Here is a 15,789-nt window from a genome sequence, read left to right as displayed (position 1 = left end):
AGCAGCAAGGGCATGGCTTGGATAGGCTGTAAGTTCCATGCATTTTCTATTCCACACCCTAATTTTGTGCAGCTTTGTGTAACAACTGGGGAGTCTGTTGTTTTTCCCCAGTCACCGACTCAACCACGGCATGGAACAGCAGTGTAAAAGATAACTGATCTCTGTAAAAGCTAACTGTAAAAGAACTCCTGTTCTCCCCAAATTCACATCCTTTTGTCCATAAATACTGTGTAAAGCCAAACAGGAAGGTGGAAATAGAAAAATCCATAACAGACAACCAAACCCCCTTGTCTTTTCCTTGCTACGCATGTTACGTAGCTAACGGCAGGATTAGCATATGTGATGGGCAGCTCTAATGAGTAAATGCTTTGCTGAGTACCAAAGCCATTTAGGACATATAGGAAGCAAAGTTCAGAATTTCTCTCTCCTCTTGTCCTTCTGCAAACAGCTGTCTTGCATTTACAGTGCCAAATATTACTTTCTTTTTGAAAAGGTCATGTGTCTGCTTACCCCAAAAGGAGTTGCACAGCACTGTGTTCTCCCAATAAACTCATTTAAGGCTTCTTAAAGACTTCAACCATTTTCTTTAAGATAATATTTTTAAAGGTGTGAAGCACTTCTTGCTATGTAGAGCCACTCTGTACTCTGATACAAAGTGATTCACGTCACTTGGCAGTGGCTGTTTGTATTTTGCTCTCGTTTTTGGAAAAAATTTTTTGGGGCATGTCCCCACAAGCACACACATGCGGATTGCAGCACCTCAAAAGCAGCATGGTTCACATTGCAGTGATGCCGCCAGGCTCTGAGCCGTAGTCTCGGCACCATTGCCTCAGGTACCTGCTGCCCCAGGAGGCCCCCAGGACCCAGGTAAGACTGCTGAAGCCAGCACAGATGCTGGCCCCAATCAACCATACCCCACCCGGGTCCCTTTGCGCACTGGAGCACTTGTCCCTGGGCATGCCCCTGTACAAATAGCAGTGGCACAAATATGTGCTGCTGCTATGCATCCTGGAGGAAATGCATGCCCCTGCACATACGCATTCATGGGGACATGCCCCCTTCTGTCAACAGCAAAGTGTGTGTGTTGCTGCTGTTGGGGTTTGTTGGAGGGGGTTAAGTATCTTTTATTGAACCACCTGAACAGTTGGGAGAGAGATCATATAATATATATAGATATATTTTGTCCTTTCTCAAAAGCTTATCTAACATCTCTTCCAACTTCTCAATTGATCCAATAAATGGTATTACCAAAAAAAATCCCCCAAAAAACAAACACCTCTTTGCTTCTTGTGTGTTTCCTGGACCATTAGGGCTACAACAACACTCCAACCCCTAGTGTCAACACAGGATCAGGGCCTGAAGCAAAAGATTTTAAAATCAATTTCTATCCTACTTAGATGGCCTCACGATTAGAAAATGACCCATTGTAGTGTGCATCATAACTTAGTTTAAAATAGCAAGCCAAAAAAATATATAGCTCTTCTAATTTTTCAAAGCATTACAGAAAATGTTTCAAAATGTCTTGTGTGCTGTGCTGGTCTTAATTCTGTCAACAATCAATATTTCTTGCCTGGATGCATACTATAAACGTAGACAGATGTTACTTTGTAGCATCAAGCTAAGAAATATTTTTTTTATTAAAACTTTAAATGCAATCAAGATTTACAGTCCATAAATGATTACAAGGGGCGGCTTAGTGGTCTGATGTCCACTTGGGGAAATGCTTAAGGTACAAGTAACTCTTGACTCAATTCTGGTCGTGGCTTAGATCAGAGCTCAGCCCATTTTTGCTGCCACAGGTGCCTGTTTCTGACTCTGCCTTTACCCTTTATGCTGATCTCCTTCCGCAGTGGCAGTGTAGGGGGCAAATTCTGCAGTAAGGGTAAGCACAGGCAAGAGAAAGCTGCAGGAGGGGCTGCAGAGAAGATGGGTGGCATGGCATAGCTGTGTACCTCTAATTCTCCAGCCAGGTCAGAGTTTCACAGGCTGGATCAAACTTCTTTGGAGGCCAGATTTGGCCTATGGGCCATAGGTTGCCAAACCCTGGCTTAGATTCTCCTCCACATTCTGGTATAGAATAAATGAATAGATTGCCATATATTTTTGGGGGGAGTGGGAGAATGCTTTCTGGAAAGACCTTAAAAATGGATGTAACCTGCTCTGCCTGGGCATCCAAGGCCCTATAGCACTTTTTTTTATCAAGGTTTAAAGTATGATCCCAGCATTATTGTTCAGAACCTCCCCTTTTCCAGCAACTGGGCTATGTGACGATTAGCTTGCCCCACCCTTCAACTCAGAGGCTGCTACTTACTAGTGAAGCTACATATGTAAAATGGTAGGGAATGTTGGGATAAAAATAGGATCAGGTGCATCTGAAATGTTAGTCTATGAAACATTGTAGCTCTAAAGCTATATGGTTGCAGTTTTATCTCTAACCAGGGCTTTTAAAATAACTTTTCCTCTGGTTTGCTTTGCAAAAACATCTAGGGGCAAATACATACTTGTGTAAATATAGACATTTTGACCTTTTCTGGGTCATACAGGTTTTTTATGACCTGGGAATTAACAGATAGCTCTAAGATAAGGAAAGAGGAAGTCTATGGCTTGTTGAAAAAGTGAAGTCTGCAGCATTTGATGGCATCATTCCTGTCATGTCAAATTGTAGAATTTCTGATGGTGCTGTGGCTTGTTCTGCGCTTAGCTTTATTTTGTATGTTCACTGTGTACCATTGGGACTATCTTGGCATTTCAGTTTGTAAGTCAGACTGTTATGTAATGAATCAAAATGCATGTATATGATAAAAGCTCTGCTGGTGGCCTGATGAGTCTTACGCAACTTCTCTTATTGTAGTATAAAGCACAGGTTTTCAACTTTTTTAGGTCAGGGTACCCCCCCCCCCCCAGCTAGTCAACAAGTGGGTGTGGGGGGGCCCAGTGACCGGTCAAGCGGCAGCAGAACCAGAAGTGCCACTGGCTTCTCTGTGCCATTGCCACATACCCCCTGGGGTACACAAACCCCTGGTTGAAGACCCCTGAATATAAAGAATGCCTCTCAAATTCTAAGGGGCAGAGAAGCACACTTATGCATACAAGTAAAAAGGCCCCAAATACTGTGGTGGTGGTAACTCGCTCTCTTTTAGCAATGGTTATCCAAATATGCTGCAGTATGTCTTCTACAAAATGATAATATTTGGCACTTACACAGGGTTTTTTACTACTTTTGAGTGCTGTGCAAGCAGAAATTACTTTTCATAGAAATCCAGGGAGGGACTTACCCATATAGCTAGTCCAGGGGAGCCTGACTCTGTACACTTGTTTCCTTTTTTTGGACCAGCTATGTCAGCTAGTGCAGCAGTAAGAGGACAGAGGGGAGGGGTAGACAGACCAATGGCACCTGCAGCCTTCTTGCCCTTTCCCAGAGCCTTGCTTACATATGAAAGTCCATATAATAAAGCTGCCCAAGCAGCTGAACACAGAACCATGGAAGTGAGCCATAACATTTCAACAAACAGCTCAAGTTGTTGGACTGCTTTGAGAACTGGGGAACTGCAAAGTCACTGTAGCTAATGCATTACGCTGGAGTCCTGAGCTTTGGCAGACCTCACTGACTTCAGCTATGGTTTCCCCTCCCTCCCAGGGTATTTTTCATTGCCTGTGAATTCTGGGACACCACTGAACCTGAAAATAGTTAACTTACTCAGGGAATCGAGCTGTCATTCCATCATGGATAATTTGGTGGTGATTTTTGTAGGGCTATAATATCCCTCACTTGAGAGTCACAGTTCATACAGCCAGAGGCAGATTTCACATTAGAAAGCTGCCTTTGGCTGGTGCTGGGCCAAGTCATCTCTGATGGTTTCCTTTGGACTCCAGTGGGAGTTGCTGTGCTACATCTGAGACCTCTATCTGGCTGCATATCAACAAAATTCACAGTGGCATCCTTTCACTCTTATCCTGTGCTTGCAGATACATTCAGAGTCATTTGTCAGCTTGCAAAAGCAACTGAGATCAAAACCAGTGGTGGGTTGGGTTTTCAGGAGTGTTCAGCACTGGCTCAAAACTGCTTCAGGGGAAGTCCGTAAACATGAATGCTGTCCTCAGTGGGTTAAAACTCCCAGCTCAGTGCTCTCAAAAGTCACATTCTCTGAAGTCTGTATAAAACTTAAGTCACCTTTTGTCTTTCTTCACCTAGTATCAGTTCCCCGCCTTGATTTTTCCCAGAAGACTTGCATTGCAAGATTCTAAATGTCCTTCTTGTGACTTGATGGAATCACATCTTTTTTGGGAATAGGGGGAAAACTTTAGGCCAGTACTCTCTGTCCAGTGTCCATGAGGTTCTCCACTCTTATTTTGTAGAATTGGGCAGAGGCCCTGGGTCCCCCCCAGCTCAGTCCCATTGATAGGGTTAGGGGGTAGCTATGCTCTAGACCCTGAGATGGCTCTGTGCTGGATCCTGACACTTAGCGAAGCATGGGGATCTGTCATGGGTCAGCCCTGACATGCCACACATTCAGTTTAAGGTCCGAAGCAAACAAAATGCAAACGGCCCTAAATGCAGTGTCAGAGCCCTAACTCTCCAAAAAGTGTTCTGGATTAACAGTGCTCTAGAAGCTGCCACTTACACTCCTAGAATCATTAGGCATATCTAATTTTTGGACATTGCAGCACCCAAGTGGAGTTACTTGCAGGGTAATTGGATCAAGACCAAAATAACAGTTCAGAGAATGGACATTTAAGTGATTCAGATTGTGACGTCACTCAAGTCCAATATGGCACTACAGTTGTTGGAGTCTTATCTAAGCTGAATTCGGACAATAATATGGAATCAAGGACTTGGTATAGCCATATCAAGGAAGAATGGATTTCTCCCCCCTGATTTTTATTTAAAACATATTTAGTTTATAAAGGACACGTTCATCTTTGTCACTCCAGTTTTATATCTCTGCAACTCATTTTGATTTCAGTGGGGTAAAACTAGCATAAAACTAGAATAATGTAGCAATCAAGTTTTCATCTCAGTACACACATGGTTACTAATTTGGCATTTTCAAATGCAAAATTAAAAAAATCCTTCACGAGCAGCATTTCTGTTTACTTTTACTGACAGGTTACTTAATTCTGGGACTGCAGGAAGTGAAAGGCTCTGGTTACTCTCAGTGAATTTACTTTATTGTTGCTATAGAAATAGTCTACAAACCGCTGCAGAACTGCAGTGACTCTCAACAGTTCAGCAACACATCTATTCTCAGTTCGTGAATTCTGGCAAATTACTTGAGATTTCTTGATATATATTTTTTTTTAATGTAGTTTTAAAATGCCCTTTTATAAATTGCTGTACAACAACAGAACAGAATACTTGTATATACCTAGTTTGTGACAGATGCATTGTTTCATTTTTATTGCCGTTTCTAGAGAGAAAATATTTTGTATTTTGTTAACTTTCAAATAAAGAACAGAACTACATGATGATAATTTTTTTAAATGTGCTTTATTTTTAGCTCCCAAGAAGATGAACGGCCTATGTCACCCTTCTATTTAAGGTATTCATTCAGATGTCTCTCTCTATTTTGTTTCTCTCTGTGGGATTAACTTGCTGTTATACCAAAATGTTGGGCACCATGTCAAAAATGTCAGACCAGGCTGTTCTTAACTTCAAGATTATTGTTTACTGTCATGATCGCAGGTCATTGACTAGCATGGGATAGTCTACTGAGATTTAAAATATTTAACATATGTGTTTGTGGGTGGATGCGGGGTTCACTTTTAATGCTAGGTTTGCAAACTTTAGATGATGAACTTTTTCATATTTTGATCAGTTCATTCCATGGTTTATATAAGTAGTGCTCAACCTTCAGGCCAGATCTGGTCTACAGAGCCATGTCATCTAGCTCGAGGGATTCCTCACAAGTTGGTTGTTGGGAGACCGGTAGCAATGTTAAATGTTCGCCTGCCACCTAATCCTGTCAAAGATGACAGGAACCAGGGACAGTAGGACCCAGGGGAAGCCCCAGTGGGCTCCTGCAGCAGCAGGACCCAGCCGGCCCCGCCCCCCCCCAGCCAGAAACCCCAGCAGGGTCTTCTGAGCTGGGACTATGTGGCTTCTTGGCTGCACCGGCACAGGAAACTCAGGTAAGGGGAGAGGGCGAAGGGGGAAGGGCAGGGGAGAACCATGGGCAGGGAACAAACTGGTGCTGAGCACAGGGAAAAGCAGCACCTCCACCACCCTGTGACTTGCGCTCCTTGCTGCAGCCACTTGCAGACCGCACAGGGCTGTCCTGAGCAGGCACAGACAGCCCCATGCGGGCTGTGAGGTGCTGCAGTGCGGGGTGCCGGCCGCAGAGTGGTGCGGGGTCACTTTTCCCCACACTCAGCACCAGCTTGTAACCTGCCCCCGCTGCCAGCCTGGGCCCCGCACCAGCTCCAGGCTCACCCAATCAGAATGGCGGCGGCAGCTGCGGGCCCCCCGGCTTGCCATGCTGGGCAGTGTTTGCTGCTGCTGTCTGCCTGGAGCTTGCGCCACAGTAGGCTGCATTGCGGTTGCCACCACTGCCGCCTGTCCAGTGCATGAGCTCCGGGTGGGCAGCAGCAACAAACACTGCCTGGCACGGCAAATTGGGGGGGGGGGGGGGGGTGTCAGCTGCTGCTGCCGCAACGGAGCCCCAGTGGGTGAGCCCGGAGCTGGCATGAGGCCCAGACTGGCAGCGAGGGCAGGTTACAAGCTGGTGCTGAGTGTGGGGTAGAAAAGTGGCCCACCCCGTGGCTAGTGCCCTGTGCTGCAGCACCTCACAGCCTGTGTGGGGCTGTCTGTGCCTGCTCAGGACAGCCCCATGCGGGCTGAGAGTGGCTGCAGCAAGGAGCGCTGACCCCAGGGCTGGGGAGGGACTGCTTTTTCCCTGCACTCAGCACCAGCTTGTTCCCTGCCGGTGAGCGTGGGGTTGGGGCTGTGTGCTGCCCCCCCCACCTATACCGTGGGGCTGAGGGGGACACTGGGAGTGAGTGGGCGTGGGAGCCAGCAAGAGCGTGGGGCCCACACCGGTGTCCTGGGGCCAGTGCAGGCGGGGCCCAGAGCAGGGCGGCAGGAGTACAGGGTCCTGGCTGGCAGGAGCTCTATGGAACTGAGCCAGCTTTCCCCTCTCCCTACCAGTGCAGCCCAGCCTGGCTCCACAGACCCCTGCCAGCCTGCACCCCACTCTGGGCCCTACTGCCCCACACTGCACTGGGGGGGGGGGGTCTGCCACGAGTGCCCTGAGGCCCTAATCCCCACTGTCAGAGCTGGTGATTGTGGGGCTTTTTGTTTTTAAAGTGCCGGGCGGCGGCTGGGGCTGGGCAGGGCAGCCATGGTGACTTTTCCTACCGGTCCTCCTGCTGTGCCTGCCTCTGGCCCAGTGAGGGGAGCTGCAGAGGCTCTGCCCTGCTGCCACTTGCCCAGCCGGTGTGTGGGGAGGGGCACAATGCAGGTGTGGCTGGCTCCGGGTGGCAGCAGGGCATAGCCCCCGCTCCCAGTGCTGCTGCACCTGCATCCCGTGCCCTGCTTCCCCCCCCCCCCCCCGTTGGGCAGCTTATTCGTCCCCCAATCCCAGCAGATTTACCAGCTGGAGGCAGCTGTGTCAGCTGCCTGTTTAGTCTATGGCCAAATCTCTGAAGCAGCTGAAGCTTTTCCAAATCGAGTTGGATGCTTCGAATCTATTCAGAGCTTTAATTGGTCTCCAGATTCGATTTGGATTCAGAATTTCGATCCCCAAATCGGGGCGAACTTCCTCCAAATCGAATCAGCTACTGACGCTTCGCACAAACGTAGTATACATTTTGAGGAATAGGAAATCATTATCGCCTAGGATCATTTGAAGATCCAGAGAGTCTCTTAAATGTAGGTTTGGCATTGATAGGAGTGGGTATACACGAGAACCTCTCCAAGGGAGGAACAATTTGTATGGGAACTGGACTTTGTAAATCGGAAGAGGAGTAAATGAGAACAAGTCAGTTGTTTGCAAGAAATGACTGAGCAGATCAAAGGGGGAGCAGCACATCTTGGTACATAAGCCTTCAGGCCTCCCCTGCTTGTTTTGTAACATCACTTAGAAGCTATTACTGGTAAATATATGTAATGGCTTGCAACTCTTGCTGCTATTTATCACACATCAAAAATGTGTAGTTTTGAGGTTGGCTGCCAAGTGGAGTTAATTTGGCAGGAGACCCAGCACAGGCTGGGCAATGGCTGGTGTTCCACTGCTTGCAGTGTGGTGGGTGGCAGATTTTTTTTTTCTTTGTGACTTGTAACATTTTTTTTTTTACTGCTGCCCCGGAGCAGGGTACGACATGTGTTCTGATCAGTCCAGCACCACAGAAGGGAAGGGAGGGAAACCTTTTGAATCAGTCCTTATGTCCAATGGTCCATTTTATTTGTTCTGATTGGGTGCCAACCAAGATTACATAGTTTGGAATCTTAAGCCCATCATTTAATGAGTGAGTCATTAATGTAATACATAGGGATGTGGGGTGCCAAGACAGTGTAGCGGTTGCTGGGTTCGTACAGTATGTACAGTAATTTAATGCAGACAGTTATGCAATATATTGGTTGGATATGTACAAGAGCTGTTTGTATTCCAAGCACTGTATAACACTTAGCTGTTGCTAGCTGGAGGAACATTCTGTCTATCTGTTGATCAGTTTTGCAAATGTCATAATTTTTCTTTTTTATATTCAGTAACTTTATTCTGCATTGTACATTTCATGACAGGCTAAAAACAATTTTCTTTTCCTTGAGTTTGTTTGGGTTTTGTTTTTGTTTTTTAAAGGCAAGAATCAGTAATAAAGCAAATATTTTTAATTCTTCAGGTCTGGGAAAGATGGGCATTTGTGCCCAAAAGCTTGTCTAACCTCTCTTTTTCTATACAGCTGCTCCCATAAAAGCTATTACCAAAAAAACTCATGCTTCTTGCATATTGTCTGGACCTTCACAGCTACAGCAACATTCCAACCCTACTACATCTAGGTTGCATGGTATGATAGACATGGGGAGAGGTACTGATGCCTATGTACAAGGCTCTGGTGAGAGTTTTTCTGCAATTCTGGTCACCTCTGTTCAAGGAAGTTGAATTCAAAGAGGAAATGGTGCAGAGGACTTTACTAGGATGGTGAGGCATGGAAAGACTATTTTGTACGATCAGAATGCTTGTTTAGCTTAGCAAAGAGAAGGCTGAGAGGAGGGATGATTATACCCCACTGATGTATTTCAGAAGACAAAACACCATGAAGGAGGACAAAAAAAAAAAAGCTTTGTCAAATGATCAAGGTTTACATGACAAGAAGCGTGTGGTAGTGAATAAATTTTTGGCTGCAGATGAGAACTTTCTTTGAATCTAGAAGAGGAATGAGGTTCTGGAAGAGCCTTCTAGTAGGAGTAGAAGAGGGGAAGGATCTAATCACTTTAAGATAGTTTGTGAAAGGAATTGCACAAAATGTTTCCTGTGATAGCAAGTGCTGGATTTCATGAATCCCTTATAGTCCTGTTCCTAAGACACTTTGTTTATTTGCTCAGCTTTGGTGTCTTGAGTACCTTGCAACAGTAGTATTGTAACAATAAAGGGAGAGGAAATCCTATGTACTGTTTGTTCTAGACAGTTGTGCTTAACGTTCATTTATGTTCCAAATTTCTTGTAATGAAAGCCACATGGGTGTTAGAACTGAGATTCTTATATAAGAGGGAGTCCTTCAGCCTGCTTAGTTTATATAACTGAAATGCAAATGCCAGCTGCCTTGGGTAATCCGGTTTCAGGTAATCAAGCAACGGCTAGCAAAGTCAATTCTAAGTGTAGGCAGTTTTGTCCAACTTGTAAAATGAGCTTTTGGAGGAAACAGATTCCATAGCAGTGCTCTTTGCTGGAGTATATGTTTTAGAAATCATTTTTTAAATTGTTTTTTAAAGCAATTCCTCAATGGAAATCCCAAGACCATGTGAAAAAAGGAAATACTGTTATTGAATAGTTGCTGTTAACTCTTGAGATGGGTGGCTGCTTGGCTAATATGTACCATATTTATCTGAATCCAAGATGGCTTTGAATTTAAGATGACCCTCAACAAGTGGATTATGTACATGAAACTTTTTTTAACTGTTATTGTTTTCCATATATCAAATCCTAATTATTGGAGATAATCTTGAAATTTGTCTCCAAGTGTAGGGGAAGGCAGGCAGCCCAATTCCCTGCACCTTACTCTCTTGCCACTGCCCCCCAATGCGTGCCTTTCCCTTATCTCCCCTGCCACTTGATGTGCTGGCCTGCACCCTTGCTGCCCAGTCCCCTCACACACTGCTGCCTGCCTGAAATCAGCAGCATGGATCAGGAGATGGGACAGTGCTGTGGGTCAGGGGAATGGGAAACAGTGCATGCTGCTGCCCCATTCCATGACCTGCACTGTTATGCTACCCCTTCCCTCCCCCCCCTCCCCCCCATGCACTGCTGCCCCATCTAGGGTTGCCAACCATCCAAGATTGCCCTGGAGTCTCCAGGAATTAGATAGATATAAATCTCCAGAAGACTGCTGAAAGTCACCCAGGAGATAAATGATAGGGCATTTGTTAAAATGTTGAATCTGACTTATGTAGGAGTCCAGTGGGTTTTTAAAATGTAATAGTAATGTACATTTGCTTTCCTGATGTAAAGTTGTTAGTGTCATTATGTCATGTGATGAAACCTCCTAGAATAGATTCAAAGAGAATTGGCAACACTAGCCCCATCCTCTGACCCAAGATGCTTCTTGATCACCCACCTGATGATGAGCACATGCTGCTGTCCCATCCTCCACCCAATCCATAACCACTCTCCTCTCCCCGCCCTGCTGTCACCCAGTCCCAGACCTTAGCCCTGACCATTGACCGACATGCACCAAACTGCTGCTGACTCCAAGCAGCAGCAGCAGCTGTCCCAGGACAGAACCAGAGCAGTGGCACACAAATACAAGACAAGACTCGTCTTCCCCACTCATCCCCCATGTTAACCGGGGGGGGGACGATGACACACGATGACCTCATCTTGGTTTCAAGTAAATACAGATATGTATGAGAATATCTAGATCAGAAGAAACACCAAAGGTTCAGCCCTTTTCTTAAGCCAGTAACGAAATGTGCATTGATTTCAATAGGTGCTGGACTAGACCCACTTTTAATCAGGTGCTTTTCCCAGATTTATCATTTTGGCTTTTCCCACCATTTGATTCCCACCATTCTCTCTGCTTGAGTTATCTGTTGTCTCTGACACTTGTCCTATGTTACACAAGAGAAATAAATGGCTTAGCTACTCTTGTATGACAGACAAGATGCTTCAGGGTTGTTGGCTATAGCCTTGTTGGGCTAAGGACACAGGTGGACAAGGTTCTTTGGGTAAATGTGATATATATATTTTTAGACCAACCAAATAGTTGGAAAAATTGTTCTTTACCAGCTTTTGGGTGCAAACACCCTTCTTCAGGCATAGGGAGAGTCTGCTTTAAGTATAGATGGGTAAAGCATATGTCTTTCCTTGTAGGCAGACAAGGTTCCTTGGGTGAATTTGATATCTTTTATTAGACCAACCCAAATGGTTGGAGAATAGTTATTAAGCAAGCTTTCGGGTTCAAAAACCCTTCGTCAGGCTAAGGACGCTGCAGCAGTTGCTGCGTGCTCTTCCTGGATGGAATGAAAAGTAAACAAGCCAGGGGCTGGGCTGGGCTGGGCTGGGCTGGGGAGTCAGTTGCCAGGCAGATTGTAATGTATCAAAAATCCAATGTTTATGTTTAGTCCCTGATCTCTAGTATCCGGCAGGTTGATGAAATGGAGTTTATAGCACTGGATACTAGAGAACAGGGACTAAACACAGACATTGGATTTTTGATACATTACAATCTGCCTGGCAACTGACTCCCCAGCCCAGCCCAGCCCAGCCCCTGGCTTGTTTACTTTTCATTCCATCCAGGAAGAGCACGCAGCAACTGCTGCAGCGTCCTTAGCCTGACGAAGGGTTTTTGAACCGGAAAACTTGCTTAATAACTATTCTCCAACCATTTGGGTTGGTCTAATAAAAGATATCAAATTCACCCAAGGAACCTTGTCTGCCTATATCCTTAGACCAACACGGCTACAGCCTAAACCCCAGTCTTTCCTTGTAACAGTTCTCCTTTAAACATCATTGAAAATCTGTTTGTTGCTTTATTGCTCTAATAATAAAGAGTCTGATTCATCAATATCTTAAGCATTGTTTGAGGAGCTGAGACTTGCAATAGTAGCTACTCAAGAGCTTGAAGAGCTTGGCTCTTTTAGAAATTATATATGCTGCAGACTGATAATTGTGCTTCACTTTATGTGCGTTAGTTGAAGACTGAAGGGGTGAATCAAATATAGGGCATTCTTACCTATAGTACAGTCTTTTCTTGGTCAGGTCACTTGTATTGTTCCAAATATATCTCTGTTACAGGCAGTAGGTGTCAGTGTGCACAAGCCCTAAAAGGTTATAAGCAATTTAAGCAGCAAAACTAGGGATGGAGGAGGGGATATAGATGAAGAACAAATACCAGAGATCCATTCTTCTTAATGGGATTAATTTTCAGGCGACAATATTACAATCTCACCATGAACATAGTACACTGCATTAAGGTGAGATAAATAATTTCAGGCTTGAACTTGCAAAAGTCAGTTTGCAAAGAAGGGCAAGTTTCTTTGGGTAAATGTGATAAATTTTAATAGACCAACTAAATACTTGGAAAATTTGTTCTTTGCAAACTTTTGGGCATAAACACTCTTCTTCAGGCACAGGGAGAGTCTGCTGGGGATTAGTGTTTTCCATGGTGGAACAGAAGCCAGTATGCAAAATTTAGGTCTGTGAAAATGCAAATGTGTGGCAGTGAGGATCAGAGGGGACTGGAGATGATAGGTGTGAGACAGGAAGGTGGGGGAGCAAGTGGGGAATGTTGAGCTGGTAATAGACTGTAGCTGGTAAACTGTAGAGAGGTTACCTGCAGTTACCGGATAGCAGGCAGGTTATAATGTTCCATAAATCCAACTACCCTGCAATGTGCAAAGAAAGCATTCAAATCATATCCTTTCCATATATAAGGATTTATAGCAGATTTTTTTGTTTAAACTCATTGGTTTCAGAATTTTTCTGCAAAAGCAAACCTCACCTGGTTTGAAGATTCTTAGAATCAAATTTCAATTTTGAAACTGTCTGAAAATAAATTGTAAGGTCCAGACAAATCAAGGGGTTAACCTTAAACTAAAGGAAAAAAGGTGGGCATCACCATACTGAAAATTAAATAGTTTGGGTTGTTTATTTGGCAAACACCTGCATTATTACAGTACCTTTTAAACATTTGAATAATTTAGCTGCTGAAATTTTAAATACCAGATAGGCTTTGGAAATGGTCTGTTTAGGAAACTGTAGATGATTGTTTCACTGGCATTTCTCATCGGGCAAATTTGTGAGGAGAATGAACTTGTCAGCTTCTCCTGCAACTTTTCCATTGGGAAAGGCAATGGAACATATCTGAAGGGGACTAAGAGGTGCACGAGAGTTGTACCTACGTGTGGGAAGCTGGATGTAGGATAATGCTGGAGTGCCACGGTAGTTCAGTCCACAAATACCAGGAGGTTATGGAAGCACATCGGTAAAACGGTGGAGTTTAAAACAGGAATGGACTTCCGTCACAAATTTGCAGACAAGGCTAGTTCTGAGGAAGCATGCATTCCCAAACTTGTTTAACAGCCCAAAGGCTGTCAGCAGTAGGCACAGTGAGGACTACATAAGCTTAGAAGGTGATAATTCCTCAGTGTGCCTCCCAAGATCAGTATAGTTTGCTGAAAATAATCTAGCTGTGAAAATGAGCAACTGTGAGTATCAGTGAGTCAGACAAAAGGAGAAAATGATTAACTCAAGCAGGACATGAGTTTATATTGTTTTGTTGATTTTAATAAACAACGGGGTTATTCTGAAGCCATTTAATTGCACAACAGGACATGATAAAGTGCATTTCTGGGCAGTCAAAGCAAGGCTTTGCATGCTTTGTGAAGCATGATGTGAATGATTCCTGACTTCAGACACCCAAGAAGTTTGGTAAACCCCTAGGAATTCAGCACCTGAATTCTCTCTCTTTAAATGAGAAATTCTCCAAAAGCTCTTACCTTGTATTTGCTAGAGATTATTAACATGCTCATACACATTTGTGCCTAGTATTTTAAAACTATTTCATAATTCTACTCACTGTGCCAAGAGTTGAAAAGCAAAAAAACCCAAAAGGGATAACTTCCAGAATGTAGAAAAGGTTGATGCAGAATAAATAAGCCAGTTTAGTAGTGCATTTTAACTAAACTTCAAAATTTAAATAGCATGGAAAGCCAATTATTGTGGAATTATATAAGAAATGTAGTATATCTGAAAACCTCTGCTTGAAAATCTGCATACTATTGAGGTACAGGACCAGTAAAGAACATTAAAATATCACAGGATCAAGAAGTGAAATCTTACTTCATTTATACAATCTTGCTTAATACATAGAGACGCAGTTTCTAAATTTAAAAGGGCTAATGATGTTATCAAGAAGATGTTTTAAAATGCTTTGTTTTCCCTGGACTTGGCATGGGTGGGTGACTGTATATTTACTTCATATGTGTTATAACATAATTTTAAAATCAATATTGTGTTGGTTTACTGGCAGAACCTATAAGACTGTTAAAATATTTTGTAGGCCAAATAAAACTAGAACAAGATGTTGTTTAGGGGTCTCCATTTTATCCTGATAGTCTAGTTCCCTTTTTTGTTCTTTTGCCACTGTTCTTAAGCTATTCTGTTTTCTTTTTGTAAGCCAACCTCAGCCTTTGTTGGGAGGGGTGGCATATGTATCAAATAAATCAAGAATGAAATATTTAATATGGAGTATATGCGAATATTAGGAATTAACATAGGCATAGAAAATTGACATACTATTAAACTAATACCAAACATGTGGCAGGGAAACTTGTGTGATAAATTGCAACTACATGACCTTTGTTCCTCATATACATCCACGTACCTTGGGAAGTATTTACTTTTCAAATGTTAAAATAGCAACTTTGGGCACAGGGGGGTTATATTTCTGGAATAAGTCCCAGGGGAAGAGATTTATGAGTGGATAGGAAATACATGAGCTAATCAAAATGTCCAGGATAAACAGTAAAATGATGTGACAAATTAATTGCATAGGTTAATGCCTGTGTAGATTAAGAAAGTAGGTAGCTGCATACACACATGTGCTTACTCAGAGGAGCCTTGCTGTAGATCTGCGTGTTCATTCAAATGTGTATAATGATTATAAAGGCTGTATGTTTACAGGAACTTAAAAACCTGAATTAATAGAATTCAGATTTATATTTTTATATGTATGCATTTGTGTGTGTATGTATGTAATAAATAGTTGATTTATACAACTGTATAGTTACTGTTATTGTATAGATTCTGTGTTTGCAACATGCTTCCAAGTAAGCTCGTCTTTGGTGGGTGAAATACTAAAGAGAAGCAAAAAGAGATCTGTGGTCACTTTAAAGGAATGGAGACACTGTTGAACCAGCAGCAATGATGTAGTTTGTGAAGTTGTGTAGTTTCATTTATTGACTGAAATCCAAGGACAGCTCTGAGGGTGGCACAGTAAACTTAATATACTGCAGTGAAATTTTAACATTTCCCTCTTGAAACCCAGCCACAGAAGGTAGATATACATATGAGTATACTAGTCAGCCATGCTACTAATTCTCTTGCTGATAAGAGGATAAAGCCAAATGAAACATTT

The 15,789-nt window shown here is 43.5% G+C and overlaps 1 protein-coding gene across 11 annotated transcripts in view; it reads left to right on the top strand.

Annotated features, from left to right (window-relative positions):
• Positions 1–15,789, top strand: part of FAM13A (family with sequence similarity 13 member A) — a 257,788-nt gene that overhangs the window by 194,250 nt on the left and 47,749 nt on the right. For 9 of the 11 annotated variants that reach the window (XM_059722315.1, XM_019488106.2, XM_019488105.2 and 6 more), the window contains one exon: positions 5,499–5,540. The exons of 1 other annotated variant lie outside the window; for it this stretch is intronic. In XM_059722315.1, the coding sequence (XP_059578298.1) occupies positions 5,499–5,540 (42 nt within the window). Of the gene's footprint in view, positions 1–5,229; positions 5,249–5,498; positions 5,541–15,789 lie in introns of those variants that run through there. One more of the 11 variants, XM_019488107.2, reaches the window with a different exon arrangement.

Source organism: Alligator mississippiensis, chromosome 2 (assembly GCF_030867095.1).
Source record: "Alligator mississippiensis isolate rAllMis1 chromosome 2, rAllMis1, whole genome shotgun sequence".
NCBI lineage: Eukaryota > Metazoa > Chordata > Crocodylia > Alligatoridae > Alligator > Alligator mississippiensis.
This window is presented reverse-complemented; position numbering and strand designations above follow the sequence as displayed.